General features: G+C 39.5%; 2 protein-coding genes across 2 annotated transcripts; one reads left to right on the forward strand and one right to left on the reverse strand.

Moving 5' to 3' along the window:
• The first annotated feature begins 169 nt into the window (after window positions 1–169).
• Window positions 170–10249, forward strand: LOC139953219 (matrix metalloproteinase-19-like). Its single transcript, XM_071952678.1, has 9 exons — window positions 170–547; window positions 2392–2515; window positions 4086–4297; window positions 5008–5212; window positions 5627–5785; window positions 6119–6244; window positions 6777–6922; window positions 7946–8087; window positions 8586–10249. The coding sequence occupies exons 1-9, from the start codon at window positions 449–451 to the stop codon at window positions 8927–8929; spliced, it is 1557 nt and encodes a 518-aa protein (XP_071808779.1). The 5' UTR covers window positions 170–448; the 3' UTR covers window positions 8930–10249.
• Window positions 10250–11919: 1670 nt separating this feature from the next.
• LOC139953039 (50 kDa hatching enzyme-like) lies at window positions 11920–19964 on the reverse strand. Its single transcript, XM_071952435.1, has 10 exons — window positions 19597–19964; window positions 17921–18047; window positions 16982–17169; window positions 16206–16410; window positions 15517–15678; window positions 15059–15106; window positions 14316–14564; window positions 13970–14094; window positions 13405–13537; window positions 11920–12808 (listed from the first exon to the last, which is right to left on the reverse strand). The coding sequence occupies exons 1-10, from the start codon at window positions 19720–19722 to the stop codon at window positions 12543–12545; spliced, it is 1629 nt and encodes a 542-aa protein (XP_071808536.1). The 5' UTR covers window positions 19723–19964; the 3' UTR covers window positions 11920–12542.

A 19964-nucleotide genomic window follows, 5' to 3' on the forward strand; every position in this document is an offset into this window, starting at 1 on the left:
TTGTACAGGTGATCATTACGTAACATGCACTATTCAGCCTCTTCATTTCCACAGTACCTCAGAGTGCGTCATTGGTGAGATACCCAGACCTCAGGTGAGAGACCCAAACCTCTTGCCCAAATTTGGGGAATGTTACCCCCAATGTAAAATGCACCGTCACAGCAAATGCGATAAGGGGGTATCCCATTGGCCGGAATCATTTGAGATTCAGCCAATAACGTGAAAGTAGGGACAGGAAATGGTCAGATAATGTAAATACGTCATCAGGTTTGTGACGAATCAGGTTCCGCTCAAGGTGGTATATAAACCCCATCGAGACCCCTCTTGGTCAAGACATTGTAGTCACCTTAATAAACACCTAGACTCTCAACTTAAAATAAAAAAACATTTGCAAGGCGGGATTGTTGTGCAAAACTCCGGCAGTGAGTTCGTGTAAACAAGCAGAAGGATGACGGGGAAAACGCTTCTTTTATCGGCGTTGCTGATTGGTGTGGTCGCGGTGGTTCATTCGGCACCAGTGGTCGTCGACTCGGACGCAGCAGCCATGGTAAGAAAAAGCTAGAAACAATTAGGGAAAAACAGTATTTTGGGGCCGGATATTCTGTGTATACCAATGTTTATCAACGTGTTAATTTTCGTTTACCATGTTACTTTTTGTTTTTAACTAATAATTGTTTTATTATTATGTGCCAATGGAAACAAAACTTCTGTATATTCATGATATGGACAATAAAAAACTCTAAATCTATTTCCGGCCAATAAATATAGTCTTCTCTTTCTTAACTAAAGAGTTTTTGAAAAAAATATTCCTAAATTTCAGGAGAAAAAATCCTCATTTCGAATTAACAGCTCATGCAATACCCATGTAAGCACAACGACTACTGAATGTGCTATAACATGATATGTAAAGGCGTTCAGGTCTTAAAGTAGGTTAACTGTTAAATAAATAAACTATCTTAAAGGTTTCAGATTAGTTTAGAACACCATTGTTTATTTGTTTTCTTTATTGCTCACGTTGGAACCATTCTTTTGTTATTGTGAAATGAAAACCACGTTCGAGAAAGCTTTTATAATCATTTAAAAACCTTAGAATAACTTCGTACCTTTGCCACTTCGTACCCTGGACACCTCGTACCTTCGGGACACTTCGTACCTAGCTAAATTGGTCACTTCGTACCGTGGGCGGGGTACGAAGTGACTATCAGCTGAGTCACTTCGTACCCTCATCCGAGTCACTTCGTACCTTCATTAAAATGTGTATTCCTCAATAATTTAATGTTCGTGGAGATAAAAATTATTAATACATAATGAATTAAAAAATTTGTTTGAATATGTGAATGTAATTTTTCTTAATTTTTCGCCGAGGACAACATTCTTCCGCCAATTTGTTTTTACAAATTAATATTTTAAAGTCGAACAATCACGCAATCGTCATAATGGCTCCTTGCTCCCAACAAAATAGTAACAGTTGGTTTGATTTGATTTGATTTCATAATCATCCGATCACAAAGCACAAAATAGTCATAACCGATAGTCATATCTATGTGCACTGGTATTGTCGTTAATGGCACGCCCAGAGAATGTCCGCCCACATCCTACATTATCTTGTAGCCACTACACAAAAGGTCATAGATTTGGACCCATCTGTCAATCTTAGGGGATTAAAAACAAATTGTATGCATCTTCTTATCCCTCTAGCCAAAACAAAGACAGGTAAAAGAACAAAATGGGAAACAAGCTTGTCGTTTTATTTCCGGGTTTCAATTGAATTTCTAGGTTTGTGGTTTTTCCTAAAAGGGTGGGGCAACCCTCCCAGTCAAGTGTTTTGTTGAGTCCCATTTTTCATTTCCTCGTCTTGAGGCCCCTTAAAATAAATTGCACTTGTGTGTGAAGTTAGAGAAGAGCACGTAGAAAAGGAATGTTAGAGCTAGTTAAGTAGTTCGTTCACGGAGTACAACCGTGTTTAGAATGCTAAGAATGCTCAGTTCGTCAAGTCGGCTCAAAATGGCTCAGTTCGTCATTCCAGCTTAAAGTTGTTATTAATTGAAACCCCTGATTAAACCTGTAAACTTAGAGACTATGTATAATCTTCGTTTACAACAAAAATATAACCATTTACATTCCACTGATTCATGGGCTTTTCATGGCAGGGTAATTTTACACTGGCAGCGGCCTTCCAGACAATTGTTCGCCACAATGTCCACATACATTAGATCATTGAACACGCCCAGTGCCGCCTATAAGAAAAGGGTATGCATGAAGTCGAGGCTTGGTGGCTCGTTTGGAAACCGAAAAGTTTATGTCTTCTAAATTCCAAATTTTACATTTTCATTCACCTGCATACACTACTATGATGATGATTATTATTTTCCCTATGTATGTTTCTTGCAGATGTATCTCAACTTATATGGGTACATGGTTAGGCAGCCCTCATCGGATGGCTCAGTAAACACAGAAGCAGATTTGCATAAAGCCATCTGTGACTTCCAAGACATGGCTAATCTAACAGTTACTTGTGAGTATAGTTTTTCAGTTTGCATTATCACCTGCAGTAGATGCCCTACTTTTTTTCTTTTTGCTTTTAAAGTGCCAAAACGAGCCTCTTTATTCGACCAAACTTTGTTAATTCCTTGGTGGTGTAGCTGAACCCCAACTCTTATGGTGTTACCGCAAAGAAAGTTGAAGATATCACAGTAGCTTACATGTTCATTGATATCTCCATTGTTATGTTATCCTTGGTCAGTGTACAAAATCTCCAGGATTGCGAGATGCAAATGTTGAAAGATCTGAAACGCCAGATATCCACAAATGCTACGGTTCATTACAGTTGTACTGCCTGGTACTTCACGGAGGCAACGAAGGCGATTGCCTCCCCGTGCCCCCGTGCCCTTAAAATGCGTCAGTAGAATTTTACAATTTCATCATAGGGTGCCCTTTACCAAGGAGAAAATGCATTGGTGACCTTGCCCTTTCAGAAACGAAGCATACAGGCCTGGTACGGGGTTAGGCCGGCCATTCAGTTACGTAAGATCCGTTAAAGGAAGTAGAAAGTACTCTAACAATATTGTTTGCGTGAATAAGAAGGAAACAGGAAAAAGGAAGCTTCTTAGATATTGTTATGTAAGCGGTAAAGGCCCCCAGGTGGCTAACTTTGCAAAATGTCAATATAGAAGTCCATTGTTGAATTGAACAGACTCATGGGGTGGATTGTTATGGGGTGGAAATGCCAACGAATATAACTCGCTGCGTGTATTCACGGGGCAACAATAAGCATTAGCATTCACATAAAACAAAATAGTCACTGGTATTTCTAGGTTTGTTTGTGTTGTTATTTTGGGGTTTTCCAATGGTATCGATTGATTTTTTTAAACGGTCGTCGAACGCGTCCATCAGTATGGTTATCTTTGGTTGCCTTACGTTTTTTTAGCAGGAAACATTTTGATCTGTCAGATTACATCTGGACAAAAGATATGGCATATCTTAAAGGGGGGCCGGGGTCTGTTTTATTGGGAAATCTTTCTCACCAGTCTAGCTTGCGACTACAGCTTACAGTCAATAACGGGTTGGGAAAAACAGATCAGATAAACATGTGAAATTAGCATTGTGAAATTTCAAACGAATTCCTTTGGTTTTAATTAGGCAAAAACTTTTTCAATTGTTGACGTTTTCTTGGTTGCCTAGAGTTTTATTAATATTGAGCCCCAAGATTTATTTTGATATGATCTTTGGCTACTGCCAAATGCATCTTTAAGAAAACAGAAATCAGAGATCACATTTAAAGCAAAACACAAACGATTTTGCAGGTAAGTGTTTTCCACACTTTTTGTTGGCCTAACTTTTGAACAATAATGAACCTTGTTGTTAAATAGTTTATTTATGCATTATTTAATTATGGTCTCGACAAAAAGTGTACCCTGTCATTGATTTGATTTGTTGTAATTTTTGAATCACTATGGGGAACATGCATTGGACATTCATTGTGATTGGGTAAACTTTCACTACTTGATTTATTTGCATAAAAAGTAATTCATGATCTGGTTTGGAACTTGGTGAATAATTAATAAATCTGTCATCCTTTTTCTCAGGTGAGCTTGATGCAGCAACAATGGCGAAGATGAACATGCCACGTTGTGGTATGCCAGACAACATGGGCCACTCCCTCGACGCCAAGAGAAAGAAGAGATACTCGTTGGGATCGAGGTGGTCAAGGTTGGACCTAACCTACCGGATAGACAGCCGAACTCCAGACATTGCAAACCCCGATGACGTGGACGACACTATGGCCGCAGCTTTTAAGGTGAGTCGGTCAGGTTTCCCCAGAAGACGATCGGAGCATACTGATCGAAACGTTGAGTTGAAACCAACGGTTCTTTTCAGAACCACCCCTAACTCATTTAGAGATAGTCATACGGTGTTACCGCTCGCTCACCTTTCTATAGACCTGTATCATGCTTGTCTCCATCTTGGTCATGTTCCTTGTATCGAATAGCAATAATGAGTGCTAATAATCATTTTGCAAATAGGAACCAGACTATTTTGTTCTTCCAGCCTCGGTTTGATTACCGGTACATAGATATCAACGGTAAAATTCAAGATGACTGCACCAGGTGGTCAGAGTGCTTTAGTCTTGATAATGTTGGCAACACAAATGGGAGAATTTTGGGACGTCTCGAATTCAAGCATCTGAAAGCACACAGCTTGTGCAACAAGCGTGCTTTTTTTCTTTCATTATTTTGTCGCAACTTTGGAGACCAATAATTGGGTTTAAATTTTCGCAGGTTTGTTATTTGATGCACATATTGAGATACACCAAGTGAAAAGACTGGTTTTCGACAGTTTTCAAAGGTGTCCAGTTTTAACAAAATGTCTCATGTTTGATTACTTCGAAATTAACTCTGGGTGGCCTTTTCAAACTTTGTTGAAACAATCCTTTACGATGCTCTCGACTCATCATTTAATTTGTAAGCATATAACATAACTTTCAATCTTGTTTGTGTTTAAACTCAGGTCTGGTCTGACGTCACTCCACTTACCTTCACGCGTGTCTTTGGCACCACTGCTGCCGACATCATCATTACGTTCAACAGTGGTAACCATAACGACGGCAATCCCTTCGATGGCGCCAGCGGTGTCCTTGCGCATGCGTACTTCCCTGAGAATGGAGACGCCCACTTTGACGAAGCTGAGACATGGACCATTAACACATTTCAAGGTAGGCTTACCGTTATAAAGAGAGAAATTCATATAGGTTTATGGAACAAGATGCACTCTGTTGGAGACAGATGGCTTCAATACTTATTAGGTAACAGTTACCTGTTTCAAACTGCTCATACCAAACAAAATGTGCCTGTAGGTTAATGTAGAAACGGCCAGATGTTTGAACCTAGCGGAGTCTTTCTCTAAGACTAAAGATTGGAGCTTAACAAGTAGCGACAATGTCCCATGGTTACCTACGCACACACTCGGGTACCAGGCAAAATCGCCCAAATGGTCGACTTTTTTAGTCCCTCGCTCGAACTTGACCAATGCTTACACATTCACCCATTCGTGCAATTTTTTCTTCTTTTTTTCAAGTGAATTTTTAAGGAGTTTGAATCTGATTGAACTATTTATATTTTGTTTCCAGGAATCAACCTTTTCCAAGTAGCTGCCCACGAGTTCGGTCACAGCTTGGGTCTCGGGCATTCCAACATCGAAGCGGCGTTGATGGCGCCCTTCTACCGTGGATATGTTCCGGACTTTGAACTCCATTCTGACGATGTTGCCGGCATTCAAGCCCATTACGGTGAGATTTCTTTTACTTTATAGACGGCTTTTCGTCGTTCTAGTCCTGAGAGAGTCTTCACTGACACATTTTGAAGTTTATCCAAAAATATTGATGATACCCAAAACATCCTTAATGGACTGTAAAGGGGGTAACCCTGTTTCAGCCCTATAGGAGAAGGTGGCAACGGCACATTTTATAAATAAAAAAAACTGTAGTCCAGACCATGAAGTGGCCTTCAGGCCTTGTTTGGTTGGCGAATTACATACAACAAACAATAGGTAAACAAGTATACATATACTTTCTGGGTTTATTCTAAGATATTTATTTTCCTCTTCAAATTGATCCGTGCAGGTGTCAACTCCGGGATTCCAGACGCAACTATGCCACCCAACCCAGTCACACCAAGCGCAGGAGGATGCAGCGGCAACGTTGATGCTGTAGCCACAACCCAGGATAGAAGTACTTACATCTTTGAAGGTAGGTGAAGTAAACACTGACTATCCTATTCCATTTTGAGATGTTTCACGATTCGCTGATGACATCCCCCAACATTTGTTTATCAGTCAAAATTTGATTTTGATGTGTTTACTGTTAAAAGAATGCGCTATCACTGTCAGAAAAAAATGTGTACACGATTCACTGTATGGCTTGTCAAAATTTTAGGGAGGAATTTTTTTTTCTGAAGTATTACCATTCAAAAACTTTTCGATACCACATACAGTGTATTGAAGTAAGATGGATGTTTTTTGCTAGCATTGTGTTTTTGCTATCATTTCGTTTTGTATTTGTACAAGCCCCTCTAGCTCCTGTAATCCCCCCCTATTGGTTTGCTCCGTTTCCATTACATACACACAACAAACTCATATTCATTTTCATTAAACAAAATCTAGACATGCTCTTGACTGTCTTTGACTGAAACAAGTTGCCCTTAATTTGTTTATTATTCTCCCTTGTTTCACCAATATGGAAATAAATGTTATGTTAATTGAATTGCTGGTTTCTCTTTAAGGATCTGACGTATGGAAGGTTGAGCAAGGCGCTAACGCCATTGCAGATGGGTTCCCTAAGTCCATTGCTTCAACCTTTGCCGGTCTGCCCAGTGATCTCGATGCTGCACTGTACTACCCAAGAAATCAGAGGACTTATTTTTTCAAGGTAAGTGTTGGGATATAGCGAAAAACTTTTGGGGGACAGTGTGACAGCAAGACTTTTGTCTATCAACATGTCCCAACATATTAAGTGTTGTATTTTAATAATTAGAACAAAGAGTGGAGTTAAGAGATTATGGATAATACAATAGAATACCAATTTTGTAAGGCAATATTTGCATATAATTGAGTTGAATTATGTTTCTTCTAACTGTTAATTTAGAATAATAATTGTATTGAATTTAGAATTGAATTGAATTTTCACTGGCTGGTCCAGATTTGTTAAAACTGCCTTGAACCTGCACATTTTGTAATGCGCCTTATTTTTGATCGCGCGAGGGCGCTATAAATAGTATTTTTATCACTTCCGGGGGTATACGCGATTCGCCCTGCACAAATCAATAGGCGTTCTGTCACTTTTGTTGCTCTATAGTTTCAATTTGCGTTAGAGGTGGATTATAACGGCTCCTTTAAAAGTCTTATTGTCCGTGATGGATTAGATGTCTGTGGTGGTAATGTGTTCCAGTCTTTAATAAATGGTTTGGGTATGAATGAATATAACCCCGGAAGTGATTGAGAGCGCCCTCACGCGGTCAAAAATATGGCCCATTGCCTTTTAAATGTTTTACTTCTGAAACCTCTTTGTATTGTAATAATGTAACTTGGTACATACTTTTTTAAACCAACTGTTTCAGAACAACCCCAACTCATTCAGAGATTACAACGGTACATGGTGTTCCCGCAAAACTTTCTAAACATTGTTTTTCCACCATGCAAAGTTTCAAGTCCAACTAACCTTTTGTATCTTTGTAATTAACGCTTTGAGGCCACTATGGCAATTTGGTGCTTTATAAATATCTTTTTATTAATATGTTATAATTACAAAAGGAAACTCACACAACGCTATGGCGTAATAAATAATATGCTCTTGAAAAATATACCAATCATTACTCATTGCAATTATTATCACTAATAGATGTTAAATTTGCGTTAGGGATAAAGAATATAATTATTGTTGTTGATTGTATAGGGGAGTCAGTACTGGCGTTTCAACAATGAAGCAGCTGATGCAGGGTACCCACGTGACATTGGGGACAATTGGGTCGGGCTACCAGACGATCTGGATGCTGCGTTTGTGTGGAGTGGAAACGGCAGAATTTATTTCATCAAAGGTACTTTTATTTTACCAAAATGTATCTGTTTATTACAAAAGCTTTTGTTCTACATATAATGTTATATATGTTCTAAACATTCCAAACCTTGGTTTAACAAAGGACCAATATTGAACTTAAAGGTAGTGGACACTATTGCTAGTTACTCAAATATTTAAGCATAAGAAAAAACTTACTTGGAAACGAGCAATGGAGAGCTTTTGATAGTATAAAACATTGTGAGAAACGGCTCCCTCTGGAGTAACGTAGTTTTTCTTTTGAGAAAGAGGTAGTTCTCACTCAGATAATAAATTATGCAACTGGCGGCACCCAAAGTAATGCAATTTATTTCATCATCACTGTTTTCTAGTGTACTTTCATGTATTTTCATGAATACTTAAAAAAAATTCAGCACATTTGAACAAAATTATATAAGAAATTGCACTATAATACATTTTGTAAATGAATAAAATATTTTTATTGTTTTATTATAACACTTTTGACATGTTTCTCTTACAGGTGACGAATACTACCGCTTCTCAAGCCGTGTCGACACCGGTTACCCGCGTCCCCTCAGCGTCTGGAACATCCCCGGCAATCAAGTTAGCGCCGCCACACAGTGGATCAACTCGCGAACCTATTTCCTGACCTCGAGCGGAGACTACTACCGCTTTAACGACAGAAACTTTGACGTTGACGCCGGGTACCCGCGTGACGTTGCAACCAACTGGCAGGGATGTACAAACACCTTGCAGGCGACACCGTCGACCAACGACAACGATGACAATGGTGTGACTTGTATTGCGCCTAGTGTCGTCGCTGTGATGACGTCACTGTTTTTCATTTTCGTGTCTAAGTATTAGTGTCATTGCTAGGTATGTAAACATGTCCTCAATGTAAATTCGTAAACACTTGTTACTTTTCGAAGCTTAACCTACTTAGTTTCGAAAACCATTGTGCAGTTTGTTGTACTGTCCGAAGCAATACGCAAGCATACCCATCCATACAGCTCATTCAAACTTGGCGGCAATTTAACTTCCTCATTAGTTGGTTCAATTTGAATTGTTTAATTGGTTCCCACAAATTTACCTTTCAAAAACTTTTCGATACCAGACCAGTGTGGCTTTTATGTCTTAAAGAGTATTAGTTTTTATTATTTTTACGTTAATATAATATTTTTAACGAGCCAAACACCAAGTTTACCAGTATATGTTTGCACTTTTATTGATTTAAAATTATTTCATTTATGACTTTTAGCAGTCTTTTTAATGCTGACCATGGTACATGTATTGTGTTCAATGGATTGGAGTTAAATTAATATTCTTGTACATGTATATGACTTGTTAGGGTTTTCATAGTTGCAGGATTTTTTACTGATCTCCCTCAGATTTTCTTGAAAGAGGCAAAAATTGTCATCACAGATACCAAAGAAGACTTGGCTTTTGTTATGCCCATAGTCGTATATATATTTTTTTAAATGATACAAAAGTCAGCGAGCCACTTAAATGTAGACTTGACTCAAGTCCCAATCCCGTGCCATCCCCATGAAACTACTGTTTTGTGATGCTCTGCATTCCAAAACCTGTTCCGCATGCGGGACCACATTTTGACGGCGAGCGCGCACTGTACTGTATGCTACGGGGTTGTTTCATAGTAAGTTGAGGTAATAGCTTGGGGACCTCTCACACGAGAATGGGACCTGAATCAAGTCTACTTAAATGTAACTTTATGTATATTGACGGTCCACGCCATTAACAAAATCAGGTGATCTTTGAAGTAGCGCACTGTGTTAGAAAAATAGGTGGCCACTGACATCTCAACGTTTCTGAGAAACATAGGTGGTTGATAACTCTACGTTTCGATTAGTATGCATTGATCGTCTTCAGTAGAAAACGTATAAGAGTTGTCAACCATCAGTTCTTCCCGCAGAACCAACACCATTTAAAAGAGATGGTGCTACCGCAAACCTCACCTTTAATATGTATCGTATTATCGTGTACTTCAGCTTTTTAAATTGCCAACTTAAATGTCGTGGCTGTACCTGTATATTTATTCGTGTGCTTGATATATATCTGGTTTTTAATTTTGTTACTAAAAGCACTTGGTAGTTATTGTATTATTATAATGTACTTAGATGTAAAAAAAGAAATGTGTTAATTAAAAAAACAAAGTCGAATAACATATTTTCTGACGTTAGCACTTCTCTTCCTCTTTTTGTGTGGACATGTACATGAACATGTACAAAAAAAAAAAAAAAAAAAAAAAAAAATCCCGGGGCGGGGGTGGCCGTTTTTTAATATTTATTAATGTTTCTCTTGCATGCTGTCCGCAATGCTCTAAGCCTCTAGTTTTTTGCTACTGCCCTACTCTTAAACTAAAGCCATCAATAAATGCGCATACAATTATTCCTGGCCACACTGACCCGGATGGGTAGAAGCCACAATGACCACGCACGGGAACCAGATCAAATTCTGACCCGTGACACTACCCTCGGTCACACCATTTGGCCCCTGGAAATAGGGCCACAATATGCCCTTTTACATTGGAAAGCTTAGACAAACCAAGTTTAAGCACTCTTTGAAGAGACATATGAAGGACAACTCTTTTTCGAGTGGTCTTCCACTCTTTTAGATTTAAGTTTGCATCTTTTTCAGTGTTTTTTTTTCACCCTGTCCTGGAGTGAAACCTCTCTAAAAGAGTGAAATAACCACCACTCTTTTTGAAGAGAATATAAGGGACAGCTCGAAAAGTAAAGAGTGGTGTTTTGTACTCTTACATTTAGAGAGTAGTCCCTAGAGGCCGTCTTCATGCGACGGTGACGTTCCTGTGTTTTTGAGCGCATGGTGGCGACCATTTGTCAACCACTGGTCAATGTTCCATGGATACCTATGCATTCAACACATCTGGGGTACCAGGAAAAATCAACCAATGGTCGACTAAAGTGCCTCACTCGAACTTGCTCTTATATAGCTGCATGCAGGACTAGTCATATGGGAGATACATTGTACAATGTACATGTACATGTATTAAAAACGTATGGCTAGTCCTACGTTAGGACGAGCATGGGACGAGTAACTCGCCCTCACTCGAGATAAGACTAGTCTTAACCATAGACCTTATCGCAAATACCAATGCGCAAGCGCAGACTGTTGAATGAGGTGCATTGTGGGATAGATATGAATCAAATTTTGCTACCAGCTAGACCACAATGCACCTAATTCCAAGCTTTACGCGCGCGCCCCAGTATTTGCGAAAAGGTCTATGCACAAACGCCACGGGACCGCAAGATGACAAGCGCGTCATTCTGCACGCGCGTTGAATATGAAATACACGTTTGAGGTTTTTTTTATTGAACGCTCACGCGATGCTGTTTGTTCAACTTACCAAATGGCCGCACAAACACACGCTGTGAGATAGCTGTTTTGTCAACTTAGAAAACATTCTTTTTCTCCTTTACAGCTTTTAGCGCAATTGGGCACTGTGAAACCGCGTAATTAATCTTTAACCAAAGCCAATGTCCGCAGTATATACGCGCAGATATTGTCTTAAATAAAGGCAGTGGCCACTATTGGTAATTGTCAAAGACTAGCCTTCACAGTTGGTGTATCTCAACATATGCATAAAATAACAAACCCGTGAAAATTTGAGCTCAATCGGTCATCGAAGTTGCGAGATAGTAATGAAAGAAAAAACATTCACCATTACTCATCACCAAGAACGAGTGATTACCACTAGTGTCCACTGCCTTTAAAGGTACAAATAAGGCATGAAATAACTAAGATATGTAGACACAATGAAATGGAGTGAAACATTCTTTCTTTTATAACAAAAATCAGTGTTTTATTGATCTTCTCCAGGAAGTAAGACTTACGAAAACGTTAGGATAAAACGTTCTTACTGGCAAAAACCTTAAATTATACAAAATCATCAATACAAACATTAGCAAAATAAATTAAAATAATAAGTACACTTAAAAGTTGTATAATAACAACAAAAATGGCAGTGAGTTTAATACAAAATTACCAGAAGACGCAAGTCAGTAACTTAGATGTATCTCGCTTTGTTTGTAAGGGAAAATTTGAAATGATTCTTAAAATTTGAAATAAGTCCATTTCAATGGACATGAAATACAAAATAATTCACTGCGATTGGATGTATACAGTTAAAACTCAAGGACCTGCCTTGCTACCATGGCACCCAATAATGCGTCATTTGCCGCCTATTGGAAATTATTTTTATGTCTCGGAGGTAATGCCTTAATTAACTTAAAAAGGAGAATGACATTTACAATTACAAAATTAGAAATAATTATTTGCATTTTCATCAGTTTTAGACAACCTATAGGTCCAGCCTTAACATTTGCCTCCACAGCTGCAGTTTGTAAAAAAACGCACTTATCATTAACTTAAAATTTAAACTGGCAAAAAAAAACGGGTAAATCCAATCTTTACAAATCAATTAAAATGTCTGAAATCATCATAAATTACCGCACGCGGGCAGAATGTAATCCGCCACATGTCTAGGGTAGTCCTCGGGGTAAACGAACCGCTTCTCGGCGTCGTCGAAGAGGTAGTAGATGTTCCCCGAGAAGACGAAAGCACTGACGACCTGTCCGTCTTCGTTGAGGTTGGGGTTGATGGCAGTCACCCGAAAGTTGCGGCTTGGCAGACCCCCGTAGTTCAGCGAGCGGATTCTTCGCCGGAACATGAAGCTGTTGCCTCGGTAACGGTAAACAAATTGACCTGGTGAAGAAGAAATAGATATGTATAATGAATTAAAGCGAACAAAATAGATAGTCTTGGTACTGGTGTTAGCTTTCAGAGTGTCACCGCTCATTGTCCATCACGCAAGTTATGATGAATATGCATTATAACAATCTCAAACAGAGATTGAAAGGGTCTTATTTACTCATCTTCGAATCAATCGTGAATCTGCTAATCATTTTTCCCGCTCACGAATGTTTAGTGTAGCTACAGCTAACCACTCGGCAAAAACATTGCTTTCATTTCAAATTCGCATTAGTTTCAACTCCACATCAACGCATAAAGAAGCATACAAATCAATCAAGAGTAAGAACAGAAAGTATAGCAAAGATGTGAGAAGGGGTTTCAAAAATTCAATCGAGTGTAAGTTGAGTCCCCTTATTTTAAAGAGACCGCAATACGCGCCATGTCAAAACCGTCCATAATTAAAGGTTAACTTGTGGGGTACAAGGTGGCAGGCAGCAGACTTACAGGGTAAAAACAATTGGTCTCAGTACTGGGCACATACTCAGCGTTCCAAAATCGCCCGTTGGAAAAGTTACTAATAACGTCAGTAAATTGTGGGAAATATTCACCTTTGTAGAAGTAGGTGTAGCTGTCTAGTGAGACGTAACCTGCAGCGATATTGCAGGGGAGTGCTGGCCACTTGGTCCTGACGTGTACTCGACCCATGTAGACTTGATTCTCGTACTGCCAGGCATAGCATCCCTGAAATCAAACATGATAAAACAAATGTTAAAGTCAGTCTCGACAAATGGCAGACAATCGCGTTCGGCTTTATATGGTGAGCAGCAATTGGTCATCTCGTTGATGTAATAATTCACTGATGGGGCACTGGTACTTGTCCATGCGATGTAAAATTCTAGAATGCGGGGTTCTAGGTTTGGAAAGGAAAGAGCTAAGAATGAGATCACTCTGATGGCATGATCAATCCCTTGTCTCGCTTCCTTGAGTCTCATCTGAACTTTAAAAAGGGTGGCTGTAATTTACTCCTTCAGGCTTCAGACAAGAGGGCGGAGTCTGAAGCCGAATCTAAAGGTGAAGCCGTGGTTTCGAAAAGGGCCTTTGAGTCACCCAAAAACTCCAAGATGTCCCAGATCTTCGTTTGGTCAAAAGCTACAAAGTGACGTCATGGCTTACCTTTATTATATAAGTGGTGTTTCCCTCCGTGATCGCAGATTTGATGTTGTTGGGTAGACTTGGCCAGGTGGCTCTGATTCTTGAGTAAGTTCGTGGGTAGACGTCTAGACGCCAGACGAATGCACCTACCAATTGGAAAACAAAAACTTTAGTTATTCAAAATGAACAAAGAAAATGAATATGCTTTATCACCGATGCAAATTTCACATCGAAGTGGAGTGGGAAAAGGGTCCGCATGGTCCATACCAATAAATGGGTCTGTCCAAGACAACCTTAACCGGGGTCAGGTCATCACATCATCAACCCAAAACCTAAAAAAAAACGTTAAACGTTAACCGCTACTCACCGATAAAACCGAACGTGCGGCCATCATTCGTGTTGACCACGGCGTCAAAAGTACCGTTTCTACGGCAGGCTCCGGATGGAGGTGGCGGTTGGCTGGTCGGAGTCTGCGGAGTTTGGGTCGTCACAGCTCCCAGGGTCGTCATTGCGGATTGTGTTGTAACTGCTTCTTTCGTTGTCACTGCGCCTTGTGTAGTCACTGCTCCTGATGTTGTCAGTGCACCTTGAGTCGTTAGTGTGCCTTGTGTTGTCACTGAGGAATAAAGTACAGGTACGATTGTTTAAAATCCAATTCACTTGTATAAGAAGTATCACGACAAATGCAACTATGGAGTAAAGCAAACATAATTGCAGTAGGGAGGATAAACGTAATAAATAGCATCACTGGACAGCAGATTTGAAACGATTCCATAGATATTCAATATGTGACTTAGAACATTTACTTTGGGTGTCAAAAATACCAAAATGCTCTTTATTGGTCTTCGAATTTCATGAGAGAAAAATGAAAGAAAAACCAAAAAGGCTTCAGATCTGAAGTTTTTAAATAAGTTGGATTTTAAACTGTGCATTGTGGATATGTAGAAAGGTGTGCGGTAACACCATGTATAAATGATGATCTCTAAATGAGTTGGGGTGGTTCTGAAAATAACCGTTGGTTTCAACTTGACGTTTCGATCAGTATGCTCTGATCGTCTTCTGGAGAAAGCATTTAAATGTTAAGATCTTATAAACAATATAGCAACTTACCACCATCGTCCCCGCCGCCGTTGCCACCACCACCAGGTGTCTGCTTCACTAAAATGAGAATAAAATAACAACATTTGAGTTATGTGATTAATTTAAACATTTAAACGAACATTCGAATGAACAAAATGAGCAAGTAGCTTTCGGATTGGGCGCTTTTTAGCCATTCACATTAGCAAAAAAAATTCGCAAACATACACATGGGGTAAATACATCCCGAACACTTTCTTAAAACAAAAATTATGGCACTCGTTGCACCGTTAGCGCTTGAATTGAATCGTACCTTTTCAAGGCAGATATGGTGCAACCTGCATGCAGGAAATTACGAAAAAGGGAATAGGAAAATAATTAATGGGGCTTGCATGAACCTATACACCTCTATGTAAAAAGGTGTGAAAAACACCAAACTTCGTAATCTCTTAAGGAATCTCGCTGAGGGGCAAGTCATCATTAATAATCACCTCCATAAAGACTCTGGATCCCTTCAATGTCATCTTCACCGAGACGAAAATTAGCCTGGTACCCGCGGTAGTAAGGATACATGAGTGCTGAGAGGTCAGTCGAATGGTACAGTCCAAGGGCGTGGCCGAATTCGTGAGCAGCGACTTGAAACAAGTTTATTCCTACAAGAAAGAAAACCATTATTTGTTATTGGACGAAACGCATTTAAAAAAAGGTAATATAACTGCTCCCAAACTCGGTACCCAAAACTTCCAGAGTACATCAGAGCATGATGTGAACTACCACTGACTGCATATATTCTTTTGATTTATTTACCTAGTTTAGATATCGATCGCGATCTGCAAAAGTTGTTGTTTACTATAGTTCGCTCTTATTAAAGATTGCGAGTTGAAACTGCGCTTACATGGTGTTACAATGCATTATACGCATTATCTCAAATTGTATGCTTTATCAAATATCATTGAAATAATGTCAGATAACATTTGCGTTACTTTCTTTTAAACTTTAGGAACAAATTGGTTGAATTTGGGGACAATTTAATCATCTGTAGTTGTCTATAGTCTCTATCGATTGGTCTGAGTGAATTTCAATCTTAAACCTTAAAGTTTTCGGGCTATCATGGAAACAAGTAACCTGTTTGTCATGAAATTAGATTTATGGAAAGCTGGGTTTAATAAACAAAATCTACCTGCAGGTGTTCCCATGGTCCATCTTTCATCCTCGTCAAAGTGTGTGTTACTGTTTCGTGGCAAGAAGGCGTGCGCCAGGACGCCACCTGGGCCGTCAAAACTGGCCACGTCCCCGTGTTGACCTGCCGCGAATGAGATGGCTATGTCTGCCCGTGCCAGGCCGAATACCTCGGTGAAGGTAAGCTGGGAGACGTCAGACCATACCTAAAAAATAAAAATATATCTTGGTTTTTGATTTGATTAATTTAAATAAGAATTGTTCACAGACAGTAGGCTGAATGACATGATTTTTTAGTTAAACACACTAAAATACATCAACGAAAAAATCAGTTAGGACATGTACAATGACATTCATTGTAGTAACTGTATTATTTTTGTTTAAAGAATTAATGCGCCAGAAACTGATTGTCATAACATTGGTAGGCCCTGAAAGTGTTTTTTCAATAACAACATGCCAGCAAATAGTTGTGTACTTCTGGATAATTTCGGAAAATCGGTCTGTAACTCTTTTGGAGAGATGTTGGAACGAACTTCACTCTAAATCGAGTTGAAAGTACCCGTGTTTCACTCTGAAAGAGTAGTATGGATGCAGACCGATGCCAAAGTCCCGATTTAGTACGAAAGTAGGAAGTGTCTCGTGAGAAGGTAGGAAGTGTCTCGTGAGAAGGTACGAAGTGACTCGTGAGAAGGTACGAAGTGTATTGTAGGAAGGTACGAATGTCCAAGGTACGAAGTGTCCTGACACCGTTTACACATATTTACATGTTTCACTCACCTGTAAAGCACTCCTTATAATCATCCGTACATCTTCTTGTGCCATGTCTGGAGTGAAGCTGTCGATACGGTACGTAAGCTCTGGTGATTCGTACTTGACTGAAGAGACGCGGTAGTCTTCCGGGACGTTGTCTGGCATTCCACATCGAGGCATATCAATGGCCGCCATCAACATCTCATCAACCTCACCTAAACAAAAACAAAGATAGAAATTACGAATAAATATTGGCAAATAAAATGTGCGATGACACACTGAATGGGCACTTCCAGGTCACTTATACCCTGGTCTGAACATCTACGAAGGAACACGATGAACACGTTTTTGTCATTCATCCAGCTAACCTGAGTGAGAAGGCATAAGTTATGAATAAATGTTGGCAGATGCGTTTACACGTTGCCTGTGAATCCAGACAATTCAAACACTGACCTGAGCATAATGAAGGAACATAGTGGACAAATCTGTTGTCATTTACGCAGATTTCCCGTTTTCAGTCTGTTTCGTTCACTAATTAATTACTTTGCCCCCCTTCCCAATATGTATTTTGTCTTTCCAGTGACCTCTTGGGTAAAACCATTCCTCCAGTACCCCTCTCCCTTTTTACGTCAATTTCCATTCCTCACTTATTCTTTGTTGCATTTGAAAGTGCCGGTGTTTTAAAGAAAGCAAGATGCCCTACCATGACAAAAATGTGGAAAGTAAACTTTACTTTAAAATGGCTTTGATCCATTTTGAGGTCAGGCTCACCCGGAAGCGCGTTTTAAAAAAATGTGATGTTCTCTCAAATCATGTGTAAGTTTGACTCACTTCTGAGTTATTTGAACAAAGATTATGGGTCATAGTAACCTAGAAATGGGTCTGACCCACAACGGATTCCGGGTCAATTCTAACCCGGGAATGTGCCGTTTGAACGAATGTCAGCGATTCAAAGTTGTTTCTTACCAGTAGGGTCCAGTCCAAGCATGTTCTGCAGGTCTGCAATTGCTTCGGCCAGGTTCTGCGTGGCGTCGTAATCTTCAGGTGTTCCCAAAACGGACTGCGTCATGTAGCCGTTTCTTTCGAGATAGCTCTTTTGAAAAATGACAAATTATCCTTGATTTAGTTTGGACTTATCACTGATATGATTAGATAATTCATTGTTGAAGGTACATCTACATTCCTACATGTACATCTTTCCAGCTTCTTGTCAAAGCCTATTCAGCATCTAGACATGGGTGCGGCTGCCGACGGTGGGCGGTTTGTGTGCCCAGTGGGTGCCAACAAAAATAGAGATATGTGCACGTAAAAACATCTGTACATCTGCTAAATGATGAATGTATCAGTAAATATGGTACTTTATCTCTAGGAGTTCTATTGCAAGTATGCAAACCACACAGTAAACATGAAAGATTCAACTTTCGGGAGATACAAAAAACTAACAAGAAAAATTAGCTGGTCCATGTTGGCCTATGCTACACCAAGCTTCAAATTTCAAACTGACTAAAGGTTTACATCATTATGTTGCATTTAAATCTTGAAACAAGAGGGTCAGAATAAGTTAACACTGTGTCAAATAGTAATGAATGACGTGTTGAAAAAGATTGTCGTCAGGCGTCGGCTTTTAGTGCAACCAGATTGAGAGTATTCGAGAAAGGAAAACGCAAGTTATCAAAACACTTTCGTTATGAATACAACATTTGTTCATCAAGTAGTAAACGAATAAATCACATGAGAAACTGACGAATTTCCTTAACTGAACCTTTTGAACTTACAGAAAATTATACTGTATGAAAACGCCGGAGTGGTTTTCTAAGGGTCCTACTAAAAGCCGACAACAAGCCGACAACGCCGACAACAAGTCCAGAGCGGCGCCAACACGCCGCCAACAAGTTTTAAATACCTCAAAAATGGCAAATAAACCATATACATTTTAGAACTATGTGTGTTTTGTAGTATAAACATAAATTTAATGGAAAAACTTCACGAAAAGTGTGAATTTTTAACCAGAAAAAAAACTTAACGTTCACGGAGAACGTTCGGACGCCATCTTGGCTTAAAATCGTGTTTGGACCAGTCCATTATGATGCGGGTGAGTCAGACTTAGCAATAGAGGGCGGGCGTCATGCACTGTGCACACTGCAGTGAAGGTCTTCACATGAAGCCCGCCCTCTGTTGTTGACAAGTGCTAAATCTACCCGTATCATAATGGTCTGGTCCAAACACGGTTTTTAAGCCAAGATGGCGTCCGACCGCTTTCCGTGCAAGTGAAGTTTTTTTCTGGTTAAAAATTCACACTTTTTGTGAAGTTTTTACATTAACTTTATGTTTATATTACAGAACACATATAGTTCTAAAATGTATATGGTTTATTTGCCATTTTTGAGGTATTTAAAACGTGTTGGCGGCGCTCTGGACTTGTTGTCGGCGTTGTCGGCTTGTTGTCGGCTTTTAGTAGGACCGTTTTCTAAACATACAGTTTTTCGGGAGTTTTTCATGCATGCGGTGACCATGCGGAAGGCATTACTTAAATTTTAAACGTGCTTCGGGGTCAGATTTCCTAGGTCAATGGCATCACGTCTGGATTTGAAGTACGTAGAGGTACTTAAAACTGACTAAAACTGAGTAAAACAATTATTTACCTTTAATCGAATCATTTGTGGATCCTCATCCAGCTCGTTGGCTCTGCCGTCATCAAGCGTCAATGAACCGCCAACGATACTCAGGACCAATACACACATCGCAAACCAATGCCGAGAAAACGACATCTTGAAAGTTTAGCGAAAAACGGCAGACTCAATTTGCAAACTTGTTTTATTTGTTGGTCGAAGACAGCTCCGGGTGTCTTAGATGGATTTTTATGTTCTAATGAGGAAGGCATCGGCATGGTCAGTACTTATAACGAACTATGTGTGTTTGTTTACTTGGCAACTTTTCATAAATAACAATACAAACATGTAAACATCCTTATTTGGTGCAGTGGTGAAAGACTTTTCTTATGAAAAGAAGG

Source organism: Asterias amurensis, chromosome 21, assembly GCF_032118995.1.
Source record: "Asterias amurensis chromosome 21, ASM3211899v1".
Lineage (NCBI taxonomy): Eukaryota > Metazoa > Echinodermata > Asteroidea > Forcipulatida > Asteriidae > Asterias > Asterias amurensis.